This window comes from Antennarius striatus, chromosome 21, assembly GCF_040054535.1.
Source record: "Antennarius striatus isolate MH-2024 chromosome 21, ASM4005453v1, whole genome shotgun sequence".
Lineage (NCBI taxonomy): Eukaryota > Metazoa > Chordata > Actinopteri > Lophiiformes > Antennariidae > Antennarius > Antennarius striatus.
The window spans coordinates 3,981,655-3,998,472 of record NC_090796.1 but is presented as its reverse complement, the minus strand read 5'-3'; the positions used below and the strand labels follow the sequence as shown (position 1 = coordinate 3,998,472).

General features: G+C 43.2%; 1 protein-coding gene across 5 annotated transcripts; it reads right to left on the bottom strand.

Annotated features, from left to right (window-relative positions):
• Window positions 1-6,202: 6,202 nt before the first annotated feature.
• Window positions 6,203-13,180, bottom strand: narf (nuclear prelamin A recognition factor). 5 transcript variants are annotated; one of them, XM_068306182.1, is made up of 11 exons: window positions 12,928-13,180; window positions 12,282-12,354; window positions 12,121-12,186; window positions 10,992-11,352; window positions 10,745-10,879; window positions 9,800-9,918; window positions 9,417-9,546; window positions 8,527-8,599; window positions 7,995-8,132; window positions 7,659-7,816; window positions 6,207-7,563 (listed from the first exon to the last, which is right to left on the bottom strand). In XM_068306182.1, the coding sequence occupies exons 2-11, from the start codon at window positions 12,336-12,338 to the stop codon at window positions 7,316-7,318; spliced, it is 1,485 nt and encodes a 494-aa protein (XP_068162283.1). In that variant the 5' UTR covers window positions 12,339-12,354; window positions 12,928-13,180; the 3' UTR covers window positions 6,207-7,315. The 5 variants fall into 5 exon arrangements, with proteins under 5 accessions (XP_068162280.1, XP_068162281.1, XP_068162279.1 ...); XM_068306183.1 differs by lacking the exon at window positions 12,928-13,180 and having other exon boundaries at window positions 6,213-7,563; window positions 10,992-11,124; window positions 11,224-11,352; window positions 12,282-12,909; XM_068306179.1 differs by lacking the exon at window positions 12,928-13,180 and having other exon boundaries at window positions 6,203-7,563; window positions 9,417-9,543; window positions 12,282-12,912.
• Window positions 13,181-16,818: the final 3,638 nt, after the last annotated feature.

The window sequence follows — 16,818 nt, the reverse complement described above, 5'->3', positions numbered from 1 at the left end:
CCAGGTTTCTTGGACTTGATGGGGCGGCTGAGTCCCTTATGCTGAAAACTGTCCGCCAAGGAACTGAGACCCTAACGGGTACCAGAGTTACTTTCAACGTTTCCTCTGCATCAAACAAAGACAAGAAGTTCATCATACAAAATGCTTTCACTGCTGAAACACTGGGCCTTGCACCACAGTCCTATCCTCCTCAAGTCATGCAAAGATTCAAACATTTACATGACATACCACTCCAAGCTCTCCAGAAAGTTCAGCCCCTTCTCCTTATTGGCTCAGATCACCCTCATCTTGTGTGTCCTGTTGAGCGAGTTCGTTTGGGTCAAGGGGGCGGCCCAGCAGCAGTTCACACACGTCTTGGTTGGGCTTTGCAAGGCCCAACAATGACCCCTGAGGATTTCCTTGCCACCTCAAGTTCTTTCTCTCGAGAGGTCAGTCCAACAATTCAGTCCTTGTTCATATCTTGCACAGCCCCAGATGCAGAACTTTTCCGTGCTGTAGAAAGACTGTGGAAAGTTGATGTACTTCCTTACCTAAGTGAGAAGATCACCACTCGTTCCAAGCAAGATAAGGAGGCATTAGCTCTTCTTGAGAATCAAACGATAACGGTGGAGGTCAATGGAGTTGATCGTTACATAACTCCCCTAATTCGCAAGATGAATGCCCCTAAACTGCAGGCACCAAAGGAATCAGTCCTACCAACCCTCAGACGGACAGAGCGGAAGCTGCTAAAAAATCCGGAGCAAGCAGCCATCTATGATCATGAGATCAACAAGTTGTTAGACGCTGGATATGTCAAGAAGCTTGGATCTCATGAAATGGTCCCTACCGATGAGTCATGGTACATACCCCACCATCTTGTGGAACACAATGACAAACACCGTCTGGTGTTCAACTGCTCATTCCAATACCAAGGGCAGATCTTAAACGTTCATCTTCTCCCTGGTCCAATCCTAGGCCCTTCCTTGATGGGTGTCCTGCTGCGTTTCCATCAACATTCTGTTGCCATTTCTGGTGATATTAAAGCTATGTTTCACCAGGTCAGATTGCTGGCTGAAGACAGACCTCTCCTCTGTTTCTTATGGCGAAACATGCGACGTGAAGAACCAGTGGAGGTCTATGAGTGGCAAGTTCTGCCGTTTGGCACAACATGCAGTCCTTGTTGTGCCACATACGCCCTGCAGCGTCATGTGAGAGACAATCAAGTGGACCAAGGAGATGTCTTAGCATCAGTCTTGCAGTCATTCTATGTAGACAACTGTCTACAGAGTTTCCCAAATGAGGAGCAGGCCAGAACCCTTCTTGATGAGCTCAGAGAATCACTGGCCTCTGGTGGCTTTGAAATCCGACAGTGGATCAGTAACCTTCCTTCAGTGGTTGAGCATCTACCCAAAGAGGCTCGATCAGAGAGCACTGAACTGTGGCTGAGTCAGGACCGCACCGATCCATGGGAAGGCACACTGGGCTTAATATGGTACTGCTCTTCAGACACTCTGGGATACAAACACAGACCTGTTCAGTACCAGACCCTTACCCTCCGCAATGTGTACAGGATACTGGCCAGCCAGTATGATCCCCTCGGGTTCATCATCCCATTCACTACCCGTGCCAAAGTCCTTCCTCAGAAACTGTGGTCCAAAGAGCGGGAATGGGATGATCCACGTCTTCCAGAGGCCTTTGTGAAAGCCTGGACATTGCGGGAAAAGGAACTCCCACAATTGGCCCAAATCAAAGTCCCACGGTGTTATGGACCTACTGAAGAACAAGATCCTTCCATGACAAGAGAATTACATGTGTTTTCTGACGCCTCTGAAGCAGCATATGGCTCTGTCGCATATCTACATACCATGGACTCAAACGGACAGGTTCATGTTGCTTTTGTTATGGCTCGTTTAAGGGTAGCACCAAGACGGCAGATCACTGTACCCCGCTTGGAATTGTGTGCTGCTCTTACTGGGGCCCAACTAGCAAAGATGCTGCAGACTGAGCTGACTCTACCACTCCACCGCTTGGTGATGTGGACGGATTCCACAACTGTTCTCACCTGGCTGCAATCAGAGTCTTGTCAGTACAAGATATTCGTTGCCCATCGGATCACGGAGATCCTTGAGTACACAAATTGTTCTGACTGGAGGTACATTGACTCAGCCAGCAATCCGGCGGATGATATTTCTAGAGGAAAAACGCTCACAGAACTAGCTGCACTGCATCAATGGAATCAAGGCCCTCCTTTCCTGTACTTACCTTCTCACCAATGGCCCTTGAATCCATCCTCACCTTCAAACGATGCAGCGCAGAGTTGAGAAAATCCGCATTCTGTGGCATGACCCAAATAATTTTGACCAACGTTTCCTCTAACATCCTTAACTTCCCATGCTGGGAAGATTTAGTGGTTGCCACATCTCAACACATTATCTCATCATTGGATCCAGGTTCTCAATGCCCTGAGAGATCTCATGTGGAAACTCTTCTTCTACAGCATGCACAACAGGAGAGTTTTCCAGAGGAGTATACTTTGCTACGGACACGCAAACCAGTACCTAATCAGAGCCGGCTAAACAATCTGGCCCCTGAGTTTGATCACACCTTAAATCTAATTAGAGTGGGTGGTCGACTGCGGAAAAGTGAGGATCTTGATTACAACACTATCCACCCAGTAGTCTTGGATCCAAAACACTACATCACACAACTGCTCATCAAGGATAATGACCACAAGTTGCACCATCCTGGCCCAGAGAGAGTTTTTGCCAGCCTCAGGAGGAACTACTGGATCTTGCGTGGGAGACAAGCAGTGAGGAAACACCAGCATTCATGTACTGACTGTAAGAAATGGAAAGCAAAACCACTGATCTCTCGGATGTCTGACTTACCTCCATCTCGCCAGCGTTTATTCAAGCCTCCTTTCTGGTCTACTGGGATGGACTGCTTTGGTCCTTTCGTCATCAAAGTTGGCCGCAGACAGGAGAAGAGGTGGGGGATTCTTTTCAAATGCCTTACGACACGTTGTGTCCACATCGAGCTCCTGGCCAGTTTGGACACTGACAGCTTCCTTATGTCCTTCCGCCGCTTTGTTGCTCGGCGTGGAAACCCCTTTGAGGTAATTTCTGATCATGGTACCAACTTTATTGGAGGCGAAAGAGTTACAGAGAACCTTTGATCAGTTGAACCCTGCCCTTCAGGAACAACTACTGAAACACAAAGTCCGTTTCTTGAGAAACCCTCCTCATGCCCCACACTTCGGGGGAACCTGGGAAAGGGAGGTAAAAGCCATGAAGTCCGCCTTACGTGTGACCTTGGGTGATCAAACTGTCACAGAGGAGGTGTTGAACACAGTGTTGATAGAGGTGGAGGAGATCCTAAACTCAAAGCCCCTTGGATACCTTTCATACCAGTCACGGCAAAAATGGAAGGTGGATAACCCAAATCTCACCTTGGAGACCATGGTGATGGTTGTGGACTGCATGTGCTTATCTGTCCTAACCGACACACCATTGCGTTGTATTGACTCCCTAAACCAGTTCAACCTAAAGCCTAAATAATCTTCATAAAGGCTTTAAAATTTCACTGTGGGTGCAAAAAATCTCTAAAATATCCTTGTTGGAATGGAATTACTGAAATAAATTAACTTTTCCTCGATGTCCTAGTCCATTGAGATGCACGTGCAATTCAGAAAGCTGTGGCACACAGAGTTATGTACCGGTACATTTGAGCATCATTTATTTAAGCAGCAGTATTCTCAGTGACGCTTTCGTTTTCCACATTGGTAAAGACAACATTCTTGTTATCATGGAAACCCCTGTGCGGGTATTCTCATTGGGTCTGACGAAAGTATGTTGTATTTGATCTCAACGAATGAGTTGACTTTTGCTCGACAGATGGAGAAAGAACCTCGAGACACTGCAGGGAGAAATGGAGAGTTACTGCTGCCTCAGCTGAAGTCTGTTTTATTGACATGTCCATCAACACCATATTATATCAAGGGAAACTCAAAGTCATGGTGATGAGGAACTTGAGCTTCCTCATTAAAGGAACCCCCTAAAAGGAGCTCAATAAAGTTGTGTCCTACATTAAGAGAATGTATCAGTAATCAGGTGCATTTTAGAATCTTCACTCGTACTTGAAAATTCCTTTTTTAGTGCCACTACTGTACTTCTACTAAATGACATGATATTTTTTAATTTTTAGTCTATGTAAATGCTCACATTCAAGGTTGTGGCCAATTTTGTGTTGTGATTAAACCCGTGAGAGCCGCAGGGATCTTTATTGTTGGATTCCAAAAATACACCTCAAAGAGGAAGGAATAAGCTGATATCACAGCAAATACAACACACACAATGACTAATTTACACAGTTGATTAAAGAATAACAATAAAATACAACATATTTGTATATATAAACCTTGAAGCAACTCCAAATACTTTTTATATATTACTGAAATAATTTTTCTAGACCAAAAGTAAGTTGTACGTAAAAAGTGATAAAAGAAAAGGTGATGAAAAGCAAAGACAAAAACTGAATGCACATTAGTATAACAGCACTTTTTCTTTATTTCCTTACCTCAATGAAATTCACTTGTAAAGATACAGTTCAGTTTCTTTACACTGACTCCTGTTATTGTACACATTACTGGACTTTTAATTCAGATGGGTTTTAAATGAAGAATTTTGACTAAAGAGAAGAATCAATAACTTTGCTACTGCTGCTCAGAGATGAAAAAAAAGATGACGATATAAACAAATGGGAAAAGATACCTCAGTTTTCTGAAGATCAAATCTCTTCCACCATCATCATTGATTTGATTTGATATTAAATTACCTTTTTTTAATCACGATTTTACATGAAGGAATTTTATGGTCCTAAATAGTGTGTTGTTAGCTGTTTCTGTATTATTCAAACTACTATGGACATGGACCGCATGGACCTTGGACATATTGACACATCGGCTGTAAAGATTAAACAAATGGTGTCAGTCATCTGTTCTTTGTCGTTATGTCACGTGTGTGGCTGTTCCATAAATTTTGTTCTGAGCGTGGTCTTTGGACATACTCTTGGGGTCATTTGAGTCGAAAGGGTTCATCTTTGAGTGGAAATCAATGTAGCTGTAACTGTTATAACAGCTGCCTGTTATGTTTTGGTGAAAGAGAGTTATTTATGGTAGAACCTGTTCAATGTGTACCAGAATGAATGGACCCAAACTGCAAACACCACAAGTTCAAGACTTACTTGGAAGAAAAATGATGTAATGTTGTATGTTGTCATTACCAAGGCAGAACATACGGCACGGAGAGAGATCCACCAGTGTTCCCAGTCCAGTGATCAACGCGGCCATGTTCATGAAATCAGCCCTGCCACAACGTGGAGCTCAGTTATTACATGGTTGAATAACACTCTCCTGACAGTGGAGGTGGGGCCTCACAATCCTGATTTTTGAGGTTCCAGTGATGAGTAGGAGCGGCTGCCACAGGGATAACTGGCTTGTGGCAACCAAGTGTAGACAGCATATTTCAATCCTTCTTTGGGCGGTGAACCCAGAAATGTGTTCAGACCATCACGAGACAGAGTGCTTCGAAAATACTGATATATATTTGAAACAGCAAACTAGATGACTTGAATTTTAGCACTACCGACTCTCAACACTAAGGAATAGAGGACGCACTGATGAATTTTAAAAGAAATTCTTATTTGGGGCAACAGTGTCTCAGTGGGTAGCATAACAAGAAGGTTCTGGGTTTGATACCTTTCTGTGCAGTTCGAATGTTCTCTGTGTTCGGGGGTTCTCTAGCTTCCTCCCATCTCCAAAAAACATGCAGCTTAGGTGAACCGATTACTCATTCTTCTTGTTTTAGGACTTCAGTCTGAGGTTCTTGATGCTCTACATTCAATGATTTTATCCTGCAGGCAGAGATTTCCTGAATCTTTTGACATTATAATTGGCTGATGTAGAAACTATGTAGTACTATTTAATATCAGCAATGCTGACAAAGTGGTGAAAATCTTCCATCTTTGTTAGTGAATGCCCAATTCTTTGGAGCATGCCTCCTCCTACTTGATAGTGACACTATGACTCCTGACAAGTGGAGCCCATTACCAGTGGAACCGTACAATCGAGAGTTTTCAAGCATTCACAAGTTTTCCATACGTTTGTTGCCCATTTCCATAATTCTGACACATACTACTTGATTAGCTTATATTAAAAAGAAAAGGAATGAGGATCATGAAGTTCATCAGATGTGAGTTTGCTGCCCTGTCACTTGAATTGAATGTCAAATACAAAATGTTCACATTGCTTTATTGTTTTACCAAGCACGATTCATTTTCCATCTTATCCATTCTCTACTTCATTTTGATCCTTTCTTCTTTTATATCTTGCAATTGGGTTTTTATTCTTCAATTCATTCCATTCATTATTTTTAAGTTGTATCTGCTGTGTATCATGCAGCAAATTTTATTCCATGAAATATGTCAAATATTTAAAGAAAATTTCTCAGATCTGTGGATTTTCAGCATTTTTTTCACTCCAACTCAACATAACAGAATTAATCTGCTTATCATTTAAAAATAAAAGCTACATCTTCTGCAGCGCGCAGAAGATTGTACTGAAATGGGACACTTGTCTGAATATGTTCTTTACATGAATGTTTCATCCTGCAAAGACAAAACATCAAATAACATAAAAGTACACATTCGTGGAATGATAAAGTGTTAATACAAATGAAACAATCTTGTACCATTAAAAAATTATTTCTCCAGTGATTCTTTACCAAACATTTGTCTGCTAGGTACTCAGAAGCAAACACTCGCGGAAGTGTTAAAGACCTTTAGCCCCTGGAATTACACAGCAGCTTCATTTTACAATGACAAACAGTTGAGATAAGATGACCAAACTGTTGCATAGTTATCATGTCTTTGACAACACACTGTAGTCTTTAAGTAAGGAGCATTGGAGACACATTTTCATATCCGTACATCTGGAACCCATTAGACTCCTCTAACTAGCATTCATTATCCACATGTTCAATTCATGCTTTCTCAGAATGACAAACACCAGCTGCAGACGTCCTTGTTTGTCAGGACATCGGATAGATCTGGTTTCTTTTTAAGTCAATTTTTGCTAAGCTTTATCTGACAACACTGTTCCAGTCTGTATAAAGTGTGTAAGTTGGTGTTTTTCTGGACTGTGGACCCTTAGCTGTCAACAGGTTTAACTTAATAACAACCTTCGTCCCTTGCAGTCAAAATGGAAGACCTGCATCTCTGAACTGTAGTGGTATCTGTCATGCCAGCATGGACAAAATCCATAATGTCTTAAAAGAAAAATTCACCACTGCATGTGTGGGGGCTGTGTGTGGCTCAGAGTCTGGTTTCTGTACTGTGTGTGCAGGAGGGTGGTGGCCTGCAGGGAATCCTGGCCTTGCAGCCAGTCTTGATAAAGAGTGTGAATGATGGGGTTAACTTCTGGGAGATGGACCGGCAGGCTGCTGTAGGCTTCCTCCATCTGCTGGATCAGGGCTTTATCCACCCGGGCCCCAGCCTCACTCCCCGTCTGACCTCGGCCACTTAAGCACCCTTAGAAGACAGACAAAACAGGGGCTACCATCAGCAGCTCCACACAACAAATCTTATCGTATTTTAAACACTGATGCTGGTAGTAGTGGTTTTACCTCCAGTGCAGGACAGCACCTCCACCAGCTGGTAGGGCACTCGTCCTTTTCTCATTCGGTGAACCAGGGTCTGGATGTTCCTAAAACCATAAACGGCTGCAAATTGCAGCAGAGTTTCCCCATCTCTCTCCAGAGTCACTTCCTGGAAGTCACGGTTTCTAACAAAATGAACACAGAGTTTAGGATTAGACCTTTCAAACTAGAGTAGAGATAATTTAGATCAGAGATAGTAGAGATAATTTGATCAGACTAGATGACAGGCCTGGAGAACTCAGAGCACTATGGCGCTACAATCCAGAATAAATCTCATTACTATAATAATATAATAAGTCTCACCTGAGGTTTTTGTATGTGATCTCATGGACGTCCAGCCCAAAGAGTTCTTTGGCAGCGTGTTTAAAGATGTGCTCCAGGAAGCCTTCAGAGCCTCGGCCCTCATGTCTGAACAGCGTCATGTCTCCAGGCTCTCCCAGCCTGAGGTGAGAGGATAGGTGCTTAGCTCCATAGCAACTCATTGAAATAACATTGAGGTACCAAATAATCACCGGAATTATTTTGAGTTCAGATTTATGTTTTGTTGCTTTGACTAGTTGTAACAGAATTTTAGAAGGAATCATCAGAGTAGCAGGTAAATAATTTAATTTTATAGTCAGAACAGCACAGAACTTACACTTCAGTCAGAATTAAACTTGTATATAAATTGATAAAATGAGTCAATTTAGTTGCTAAAGACAGTGAGTGATAAATATAATCATTGACTTCACTAGCTGGAATGTTTATAACTGGCCAAATTTCTCTGTTAGAATTTCAAATCAATGTAGTTTAAACAAATATAACTGACAGGAATGCAACAAATCCAGATACTCACACTTGGTCTAGAGTAACCGAGTCCAGCTCTTCCACTGAAACCTTCTTCTGCTCCATCAGGTAAAAAATCTCCCCTGGTTCACAAAAAAGATCAGCGTTACTGTAAATAACTAGGGTAGGCAGTTCTCTTTATTAAACAGCTGGTTATCTGCAGACAAATCTAACATGTAGAGGGGGCGGCAGTGGCTCAGCGGTAGAGCGGACGTCTTGGGACCAGACAGCACCCAGCCTTCGGCGGTTCGATTTCTGCTCCAGCCAGACATCTTCGGAGTGGGAGCTGACAGTGGGAGGTGTCAGCTCACCTCCCAGCCACTGCCGAGGCGCCCTTGAGCAAGCCCCCCCCCCACAAGCTGCTCATTGGGGCGCACCCCGAAGTCGCGACCCATCCCTCCACCTCTCTTGTACTGATTTTCATTAACTGCATGTCTACAGGCCCCTGAACACACACACACACACACTATATATATATATGTATGTATGTATACAGTATATGCATGTACAAAAAAAAACTGGAGTGGAAAACATAATTTCCCCATTTTGTGGACGAATAAAGTGGATTTAATCTTTAATCAGTCATGTGACTCATTCTGGTTATCACCAGCACCGCCTCTGTTGCATGATGACGCAAGCAGGAAGTCCTGTTGCCCCGGAGACTTTAAGTGTAACCAGTCAGATCCATTACTATGCGAAGCATTAACATTGTAAAGACTCTATGACGGCGCGTTAAGACAGCTTAGTGCCAAATTATATTATATACAATCTCCTTACTGCACACACATAACGGGGCTCTGACACACAAAACCTCCAAGGCTCACACAAGCTGGATTTAACAGAACCGTGGCCTCTACTCAACACAATTTCTCTTAGCATGGGAGACACCGTGGGGCGAACCTGAGGTGAGGACACAGTCCACGTCTCTAGTCTCCAGCAGGCTGTTGTAAAACTCCTCTCTGACAGCCTCCAGCTTCTTATCGAAACAGGGAGCCACCAACACATGGTAGACTTTCTCTGGACTCAGCTTCTGTCAAAGTAGGAAGAAGGAAGAAAAAAACACATAATGAGCCAGATTCTTTTCTGGGGTGTGAAGTATTTATATCTTCCTTACTGGAGCTACACTGATTTAGAGCTTTCATTTTTCACCGTATTCTACTTCCTTAATCTGTTCCCTCCAGATTTTAAAATGACTACTACAATATAAACAATTGCTGTAGAAAATGTGTAGTGCTACAACCAACCAAGTAAATTCATCGACTGTTGCGACAGTGAACGCTTACCTGCTGCTTAGAGAAGTAGTCTTTGACCAGACAGCCCATGATCTGCTGAGGAGACCTGGCTGTGCAAATATGAGGGGTGACCAGACTGCCCAGGACTCTCTCCGAATAGCGGATCCACCCTTTAAGACACATACTGGTAAAATTAGCCACTAAACAGCTGAATAAAATGCCTACAATTTGACGAGCTTTCAGCTCTACAGCGTCCAGTTCAGCTTAATCAAACTGGTAGAATTGTCCATTTGTAAAATGAGATTCTGAACCTATGACAAACATAATCCCATTCTGATTTGTTTATGTTGCTATTGATCAACAATCTGGCTTTCATGACAATTGTCCATTAAAATAACAGCAATGTTTCTGTTTAACTGTGATGATTTGTGGTTTATGTCCATCATAGCATCACATATGCAACATATGACATTGAACTCTTGGCGAATCATTTTAAGATGTAATTTTTGTCCCTTGAAAAGGTGAAGGTTTTTGGATATTACAGAGAAATAATTGATTGGAATTAAATGAATTGAAATGGAAATGATTGGCCAAGAAATGAAAGATGTGGAAATAGAATCCACTTCACCAAAATTTTTAGTTCTCCAATGGAACACTTAAAGTAACAAAAGTCAACCCTACAGCCTCACAGAATGGAACAGAGCCCTTAACTCTAGCTTTGTCTATCTCTGGAGAAGGGAGTGGTGCAACACGAGTGTTCTATCTTTCTTCACCAGCACACTACTGCTATCTTTGCTTTTAAAACAAGCCGTGCCTCCTCCTTTTCTGCACACTGCATGCAAATCAACTGTTAATAGAGTAAGAAAATGGATAAGCCACAGGGGGGAGGGGTAAAAATTACATTAGAGTGATTCAGCTACCAGGAAAATCCATCTGACGGGAGAACATCAATGTTAAGAGGTTGGATAGAAGGGCTGAGGAGAGAGGGAGTCTTACCCGGGCAGGAGGAGGTGAACATGGGTAAGGCGTGTGAGTCATGGTGCTTCCTCCTGTATCTCTGAATAAACTCCTTCTGACTCTCCAAGATGCTGAAGCCTGCAGCCAGAGTGGTGTCGAACACATACTGCACTCCTGCAGACGAAAGCAGGGGACACACGCCGATAGGTCGTCAGAAGCTTCTACAGACCAACAACAGACACATCAGACATGTCTAAGCCTTGTGGCACGAATCCTGTTCGCTCACCTAAACTCTTGAGGAAGCCACAGAGTTTATGTGCGGCCTCTGTGACATCCAGACCAAACTTGACCGCAAAAAAAGGCAGAGACTGTGGACAGATGGACGCGACCAACACTTTGTGCTTTGACACATCACACTTCTGACAGAGAGAAGATGGAGAAACAATCACTGAAAAGGCATGGCTCAAAATGAGAAAACACTGACTTCCCCGTATCTCAGAAGCAGCTGAACATCGCACCTTATTGAGAAGGAGAACTCTCTGCACGGCTTCCAGGTTTTGCTGCGATATCTTCAGCGTCTCCTCTTCTGACAGGCAGCCATCGCAGGACAGGCAGGCACTCAGCTGCAGCTGGAATCCCTCTTGGAGCTTAGGGGAAAAATAATGTGGTTAAAAAGAGGGTTTCCAAAAGATACTAATGCTAAAATTCAACAGGTACGCCAGTTAATTCTTATGGGATTAAAAATATAAAGAAAAACTAATCATCCTAACCCCCATCATTTTATTTTTACTGGCAAAATAACAACATCTGCTTTGCTGACATGTGCCCCTGATGATGGAGCTTCTCAATCATCCAGGTCAAATTAAAACAAGAAGCGCAAAAAAAAAAAATTAACTGGACTGGAATTTGAAGATGTTTCTCCTCCCATTCAAGAGCCTTCTTCAATTCTGACTGATACAGAGTCCAGTCAGACTCCGGACTGGAGTAGAAAACAGACAAATGACCAAAACTACCAGGACAAGTCCTGTTAGGAGTCGCTACAATCCAGAGGGAAGTCGTCCTGCCCTGAGCTGCATTCAGGTGTGAATGCTGCATTTTAGGTGACTGAGCCAGGGGTTTGAATAATTTTGAGATGGCAGCAAAGTTCTGCTTTGCCAATAAACGTAACATACAATCTGTGACAAATGACGTTGCTTTCAGCTGTTTTGTAACCCACAAGAGACACTTCTCACATAACCCATGGTTGTTTTTCAATACTGTGAAAGCTTCTCACACAACTGGTTTCACAATCTGAATAGTTCCTCTCAACAAATTTGACCCGTGCTGTGGGGTTAGTTCAGAGCAAACAAGCTACTAGTGATACATTTTTATAAATCATTTGATAATCAATGACACAACACTGTAAACAGAATTACCTGCTCATTGCCGTCACCTCGGTCCTGGAGCAAGTTGGCGCTGTCATTGCTCTGTTTCTTGTTGCACTGAGAGTGAAGACAGCAAGTCAAAACTGACGACTGCATGAGCAGAATGGAATTAGAATAAAAGAGACACTGCAGGTCGATATGTAATTAAGTACCTGTTTGGTGCAGTTCTCACACTTCTCCTTGCGCTTTGATATGATGATCTCTGACATTTTACTTGGCTGTGATCTGCATATGTACAGATCATATATAGGTGAGAGCACCATTAGCTTCCAATGTGTTGATCATTTCTTCACAGCATGTTCTGTCTGAAGCACTAGTATGATGATGATGTGTCTGCAGGCTACGGCTTCTCTCAACCCCCCACTTTTCCTACCACAATCAGCATGCTTACCATAATCTAACAGCTCTATAATAGGGAAAAACTGGCAGTATGCACAAACCATATGCTGTCATTACAATTTAAATAGATAATGTACATTACACACAGCGCACAAAAAAACAGTCACATGTTACATCACCTTAGCCATCCTAAAGCCTGGATTGAAAACTATCATTTTTGTTTCAAAACCTATAAAACCTAAAACCACCTCTGTGGTGACTGTCTTGTAGATATAAAATCGGGCTTCTGTTAAAATGTATGCAGTAATATTATATGCGTTAACTTCAATGCTATTTCATTCTGCTGCAGCAGTGAAAGCTAATCTCCTGATCAAGGGTAACTCAGTCAACTCACTGTCGGTTTAACAGGACATTTAAACTGCTTGCTACCACGCAAGGTCGAATTTTAAGGTAACTCACCGGCCCTCTTCTATTCAAATGCTCTTTCAGACAAAGGCATGCAAAACCAGCGGAGGACATCAGAAACAGCAGCACCGATACGCGGGACGGTTCGGTCGTCCCAGCTCCTGGACGACTCGTCGGGGTCAGGCGTTCATCTGCTAGCTTAAAGCTTCGCGGTTACGCCGCAGTGGAAAAACCTGGGCACTGAAAAGCGTCAGGGCTCCTAATATTCCAATCACTCATGTCTACGTCCGTCCGTCTTCATTGAGTACCCGGTGAAACAAGCAGACATGCGCATGCGTCAGCGTCACATCAAGTAGAGATCTGACGCTGACGCGCAGCCTTTGCGTACTCTGCCTCTGATTGGACGAAAGGACGATGACGTCAATTGATCCCGCCTCAGTAAAAGATCAGACATTACAATACATTATTATTATTATTATTATTATTATTATTATTATTATTATTATTATTATTATTATTATTAATGTAGCTGCAAGAGGGCACAAGCCAGCGTTTTATTGTGCCAGTCCCATGCCTGGATAAATACAGAGGGTGGTGTCAGGAAGGGCATCCGATGTAAAACTGTCACCAAATCAAACATGCGAATCAAATCTATGACTTCCATACTGTATTGATTGAGGACCGGGTTAACAATGACCGCCATCGGTGCTGTTCACCTACAGGGTGCCAGTGGAAATTGGAACACTCTTGATTGAAGAAGGAGAAGAGGAAAGTGTGTTTGTAGGAAGAGAGAGAAGAGGAACATTAAGAGTATTGGACTGAGAGTAGGGATGTTGAATGTTGGAACTATGACAGGAAAAGGTGGAGAGTTGGTTGACATGATGCTGAGGAGGAAGGTAGACATACCGTGTGTCCAGAAGACCAGGTGGAAAGGTAGCAAGGCCTGAAGTTTAGGAGCAGGGTTCAAGTTGTTCTATCATGGTGTAGATAGGAAGAGAAATGGTGTAGGAGTTATCTTGAAGGAGGAGTTTGTTAAGAATGTCCTGGAGGTAAAAGAGTGTCAGATGGAGTGATGAGTCTGAAGCTAGAAATCAAAGACGTGATGTTCAATGTTGTTCGTGGGTATGCTCCACAGTATAGGATGTAAGCTGGCTTTGACTTTGCAAAAAGTATGGAAACGGTTATAATGAATACTTTCTTCCAGAAGAAGCAGGAACATAGGGTGACCTATAAAAGTGGAGGTAGGAGCACACAGGTAGACTACATCTTGTGTAAACTATGTAATCTGAAGGAGATCAGTGACTGCAAAGCAGTGGTAGGCGAGTGTAGCCAAACAGCATTGGATGGTGGTGTGTAGAATGACTATGGTGGTGAGGAAGATGAAGAGGGCAAAGGCAGAGCAGAGGACGAAATGGTGGAAGCTGAAATAGGAAGAGTGTTGCACGACTTTTAGGAAGGAGTTAAGACAGGCTCTGGGTGGTCAGGAAGTGCTTCCAGATGACTGGACAAATACAGCTAATGTGATCAGGGAGACAGGTAGGAGAGTACTTGGTGTGTCATCTGGAAGGAAAGTAGATAAGGAGATTTGGTGGTGGAATGAGGAGGTACAGGAGTGTATACAGAGAAAGAGGTTAGCTAAGAAGTGGGACACTGAGAGGACTGAGGAGAGTAGACAGGAGTACAGGGAGATGCAGTGTAAGGTGAAAGTAGAGGTAGCAAAGGCCAAACAACGGGCTTACGATAACTTGTATGCTAGGTTGGACAGTACGGAGGGAGAGACTGATCTATACAGGTTAGCAAGACAGAGAGACAGAGATGGGAAGGACGTGCAGCAGGTTAGGGTAATTAATGATAGGGATGGAAGTCTATTGACAGGTGCCAGTAGTGTGATGGGAAGATGGAAAGAGTACTTTGAAGAGTTGATGAATGTGGAAAATGAGAGGGAACAAAGACTAGAAGAGGTGGCTGTTGTGGACCAGGAAGTAGCAAAGGTTAGTCAGGATAAAGTGAAGAGGGCATTGAAGAGGACGAAGAGTGGAAAGGCACTGCGTCCTGATGATATACCTGTGGAGGTATGGAAGTGTCTTGGAGGGGTGGCAGTAAAGTTTCTGACTGGATTTTTCAACAGGACCTTAGATAGTGAGAAGATGCCAGAGGAATGGAGGAGAAGTGTGCTGGTGCCCATTTTTAAGAACAAAGGAGATGTGCAGAGTTGTGGCAACTAGAGGAATAAAGCTGATGAGCCATACAATGAAGTTATGGGAAAGAGTAGTTGAAGCTAGACTAAGGGCAGAAATGAGCATTTGTGAGCAGCAGTGTGGTTTCTCGCCAAAAAAGAGTACTTCAGTTGCAGTATTTGCTTTGAGGATTTTTATAGAGAAGTACAGAGAAGGCCAGAGGGAGCTGCATTGTGTTTTTGTAGATCTGGAGAAAGCTTATGACAGGGTGCCCAGAGAGGCACTGTGGAATTGTATGAGGAAGTCTGGAGTGGCAGAAAAGTACAGGTATGTTAGAGCGGTGCAGGACATGTATGAGGACTGTAAGACAGTGGTGAGTGTGCTGTAGGTGTGACAGACGAGTTCAAGGTGGAGGTGCATCAGGGATTGGGTCTAAGTCCTTTCTTGTTTGCTATGGGGATGGACAGGCTGACAGATGAGGTTAGACAGGAATCTCATTGTACTATGATGTTTGCAGATGACATTGTGATCTGTAGTGAGAGCAGGGAACAGGTGGTGGAGAAGCTAGAGAGGTGGAAGTTTTTCCTGGAAAGGAGAGAAATGAAAGTTGGCCGCAGTAAGACAGAGTACATGAGTGTGAATGAAAAGGACCCAAGTGGAAGAGTGAGGTTACAGGGAGAAGAGATCGTAAGAGTACAGAGTAGAGTATAACTTTATTTATCCTTTAAAATGGTTCCATCAGGGAAATTAATTTCTCCGTCGCACACAGGACAGTGAGTACACAAAACACAGAAAAAGCACACAGGAAGCACCAGCACATAGAAAGTAGTACAACATCAAATAGAAAGATTAATAAATAACCCATCAAGAATATACAAATAGAAAATCATAAATAGACATAGAAATAAAAAAATTAACAGGCCTAGTTAAGTGTGGGTATAGTGAAATGTCTATAGTGTTTGCATTGTTTTTGATGTATTTTTGGGGTCATCCCTCAGCGCTCGTGTGGAGTTTCTTCTTCTTCATCTCCCCCAGAGAGGAGTAGAGCAGTTTAATGGCTTGGGGGATGAACGGGTTCTTAAGTCTGTTTGTCCTGCATGTTGGGAGGCACAGCCTCTGGCTGCTGAGGCTTCTTTGGTTGTTGGTAATGGTGTGCGAGGGTGGCTGACATTGTCCATGATGTCCAGCAGTTTGAGGGGCCATTTTGCTGCTGTGGAGGGGGGAAGGAGGCCATGGGACAGGGTGGAGGATTTTAAGTTCTTAGTGTCAACAGTCCAGAGCAATGGAGAGTGTGTAAAAGAGGTGAAGAAGCGTGTGCAGGCAGGATGGTATGGGTGGAGAAAAGTGTCAGGTGTGATGTGTGGTAGAAGAATTTCAGTTAAAATGAAAGGAAAGATGGATGGATGGATGGATGGATGGATGGATGGATGGATGGATGGATGGATGGATGGATGGATAGATAGATAGATAGATAGATAGATAGATAGATAGATAGATAGATAGATAGATAGATAGATAGATAGATAGATAGATAGATAGATAGATAGATAGATAGGAGCGATAGTGAATATATTGGTAGAAGGATGGTGAGTTTTGAACTGCCAGGCAGAAGGCCTAGAGGAAGTGAAAGAGTGAAGTGAAAGAGGACATGAAGGTACTAGGTGTGAGAGAAGAGGATGCAGAAGATAGGGTTAGATGGAGGCAACTGATTGGCAGTGGCGACCCCTGAAGGGAAAAGCACATAGGAAAAGAAGAATATTATTATTCT

Coding starts and splice junctions, on each gene's coding strand:
- narf (XM_068306178.1), bottom strand. CDS start 12,392: ATGGTGCTCTCACCTATATATGATCTGTACATATGCAGATCACAGCCA. Junction 8,133..8,526: donor TCGGTTACTCTAGACCAAGT/GTGAGTATCTGG, acceptor CTCTCACCTCAG/GCTGGGAGAGCCTGGAGACA. Junction 7,817..7,994: donor ATCACATACAAAAACCTCAG/GTGAGACTTATT, acceptor TCATTTTGTTAG/AAACCGTGACTTCCAGGAAG.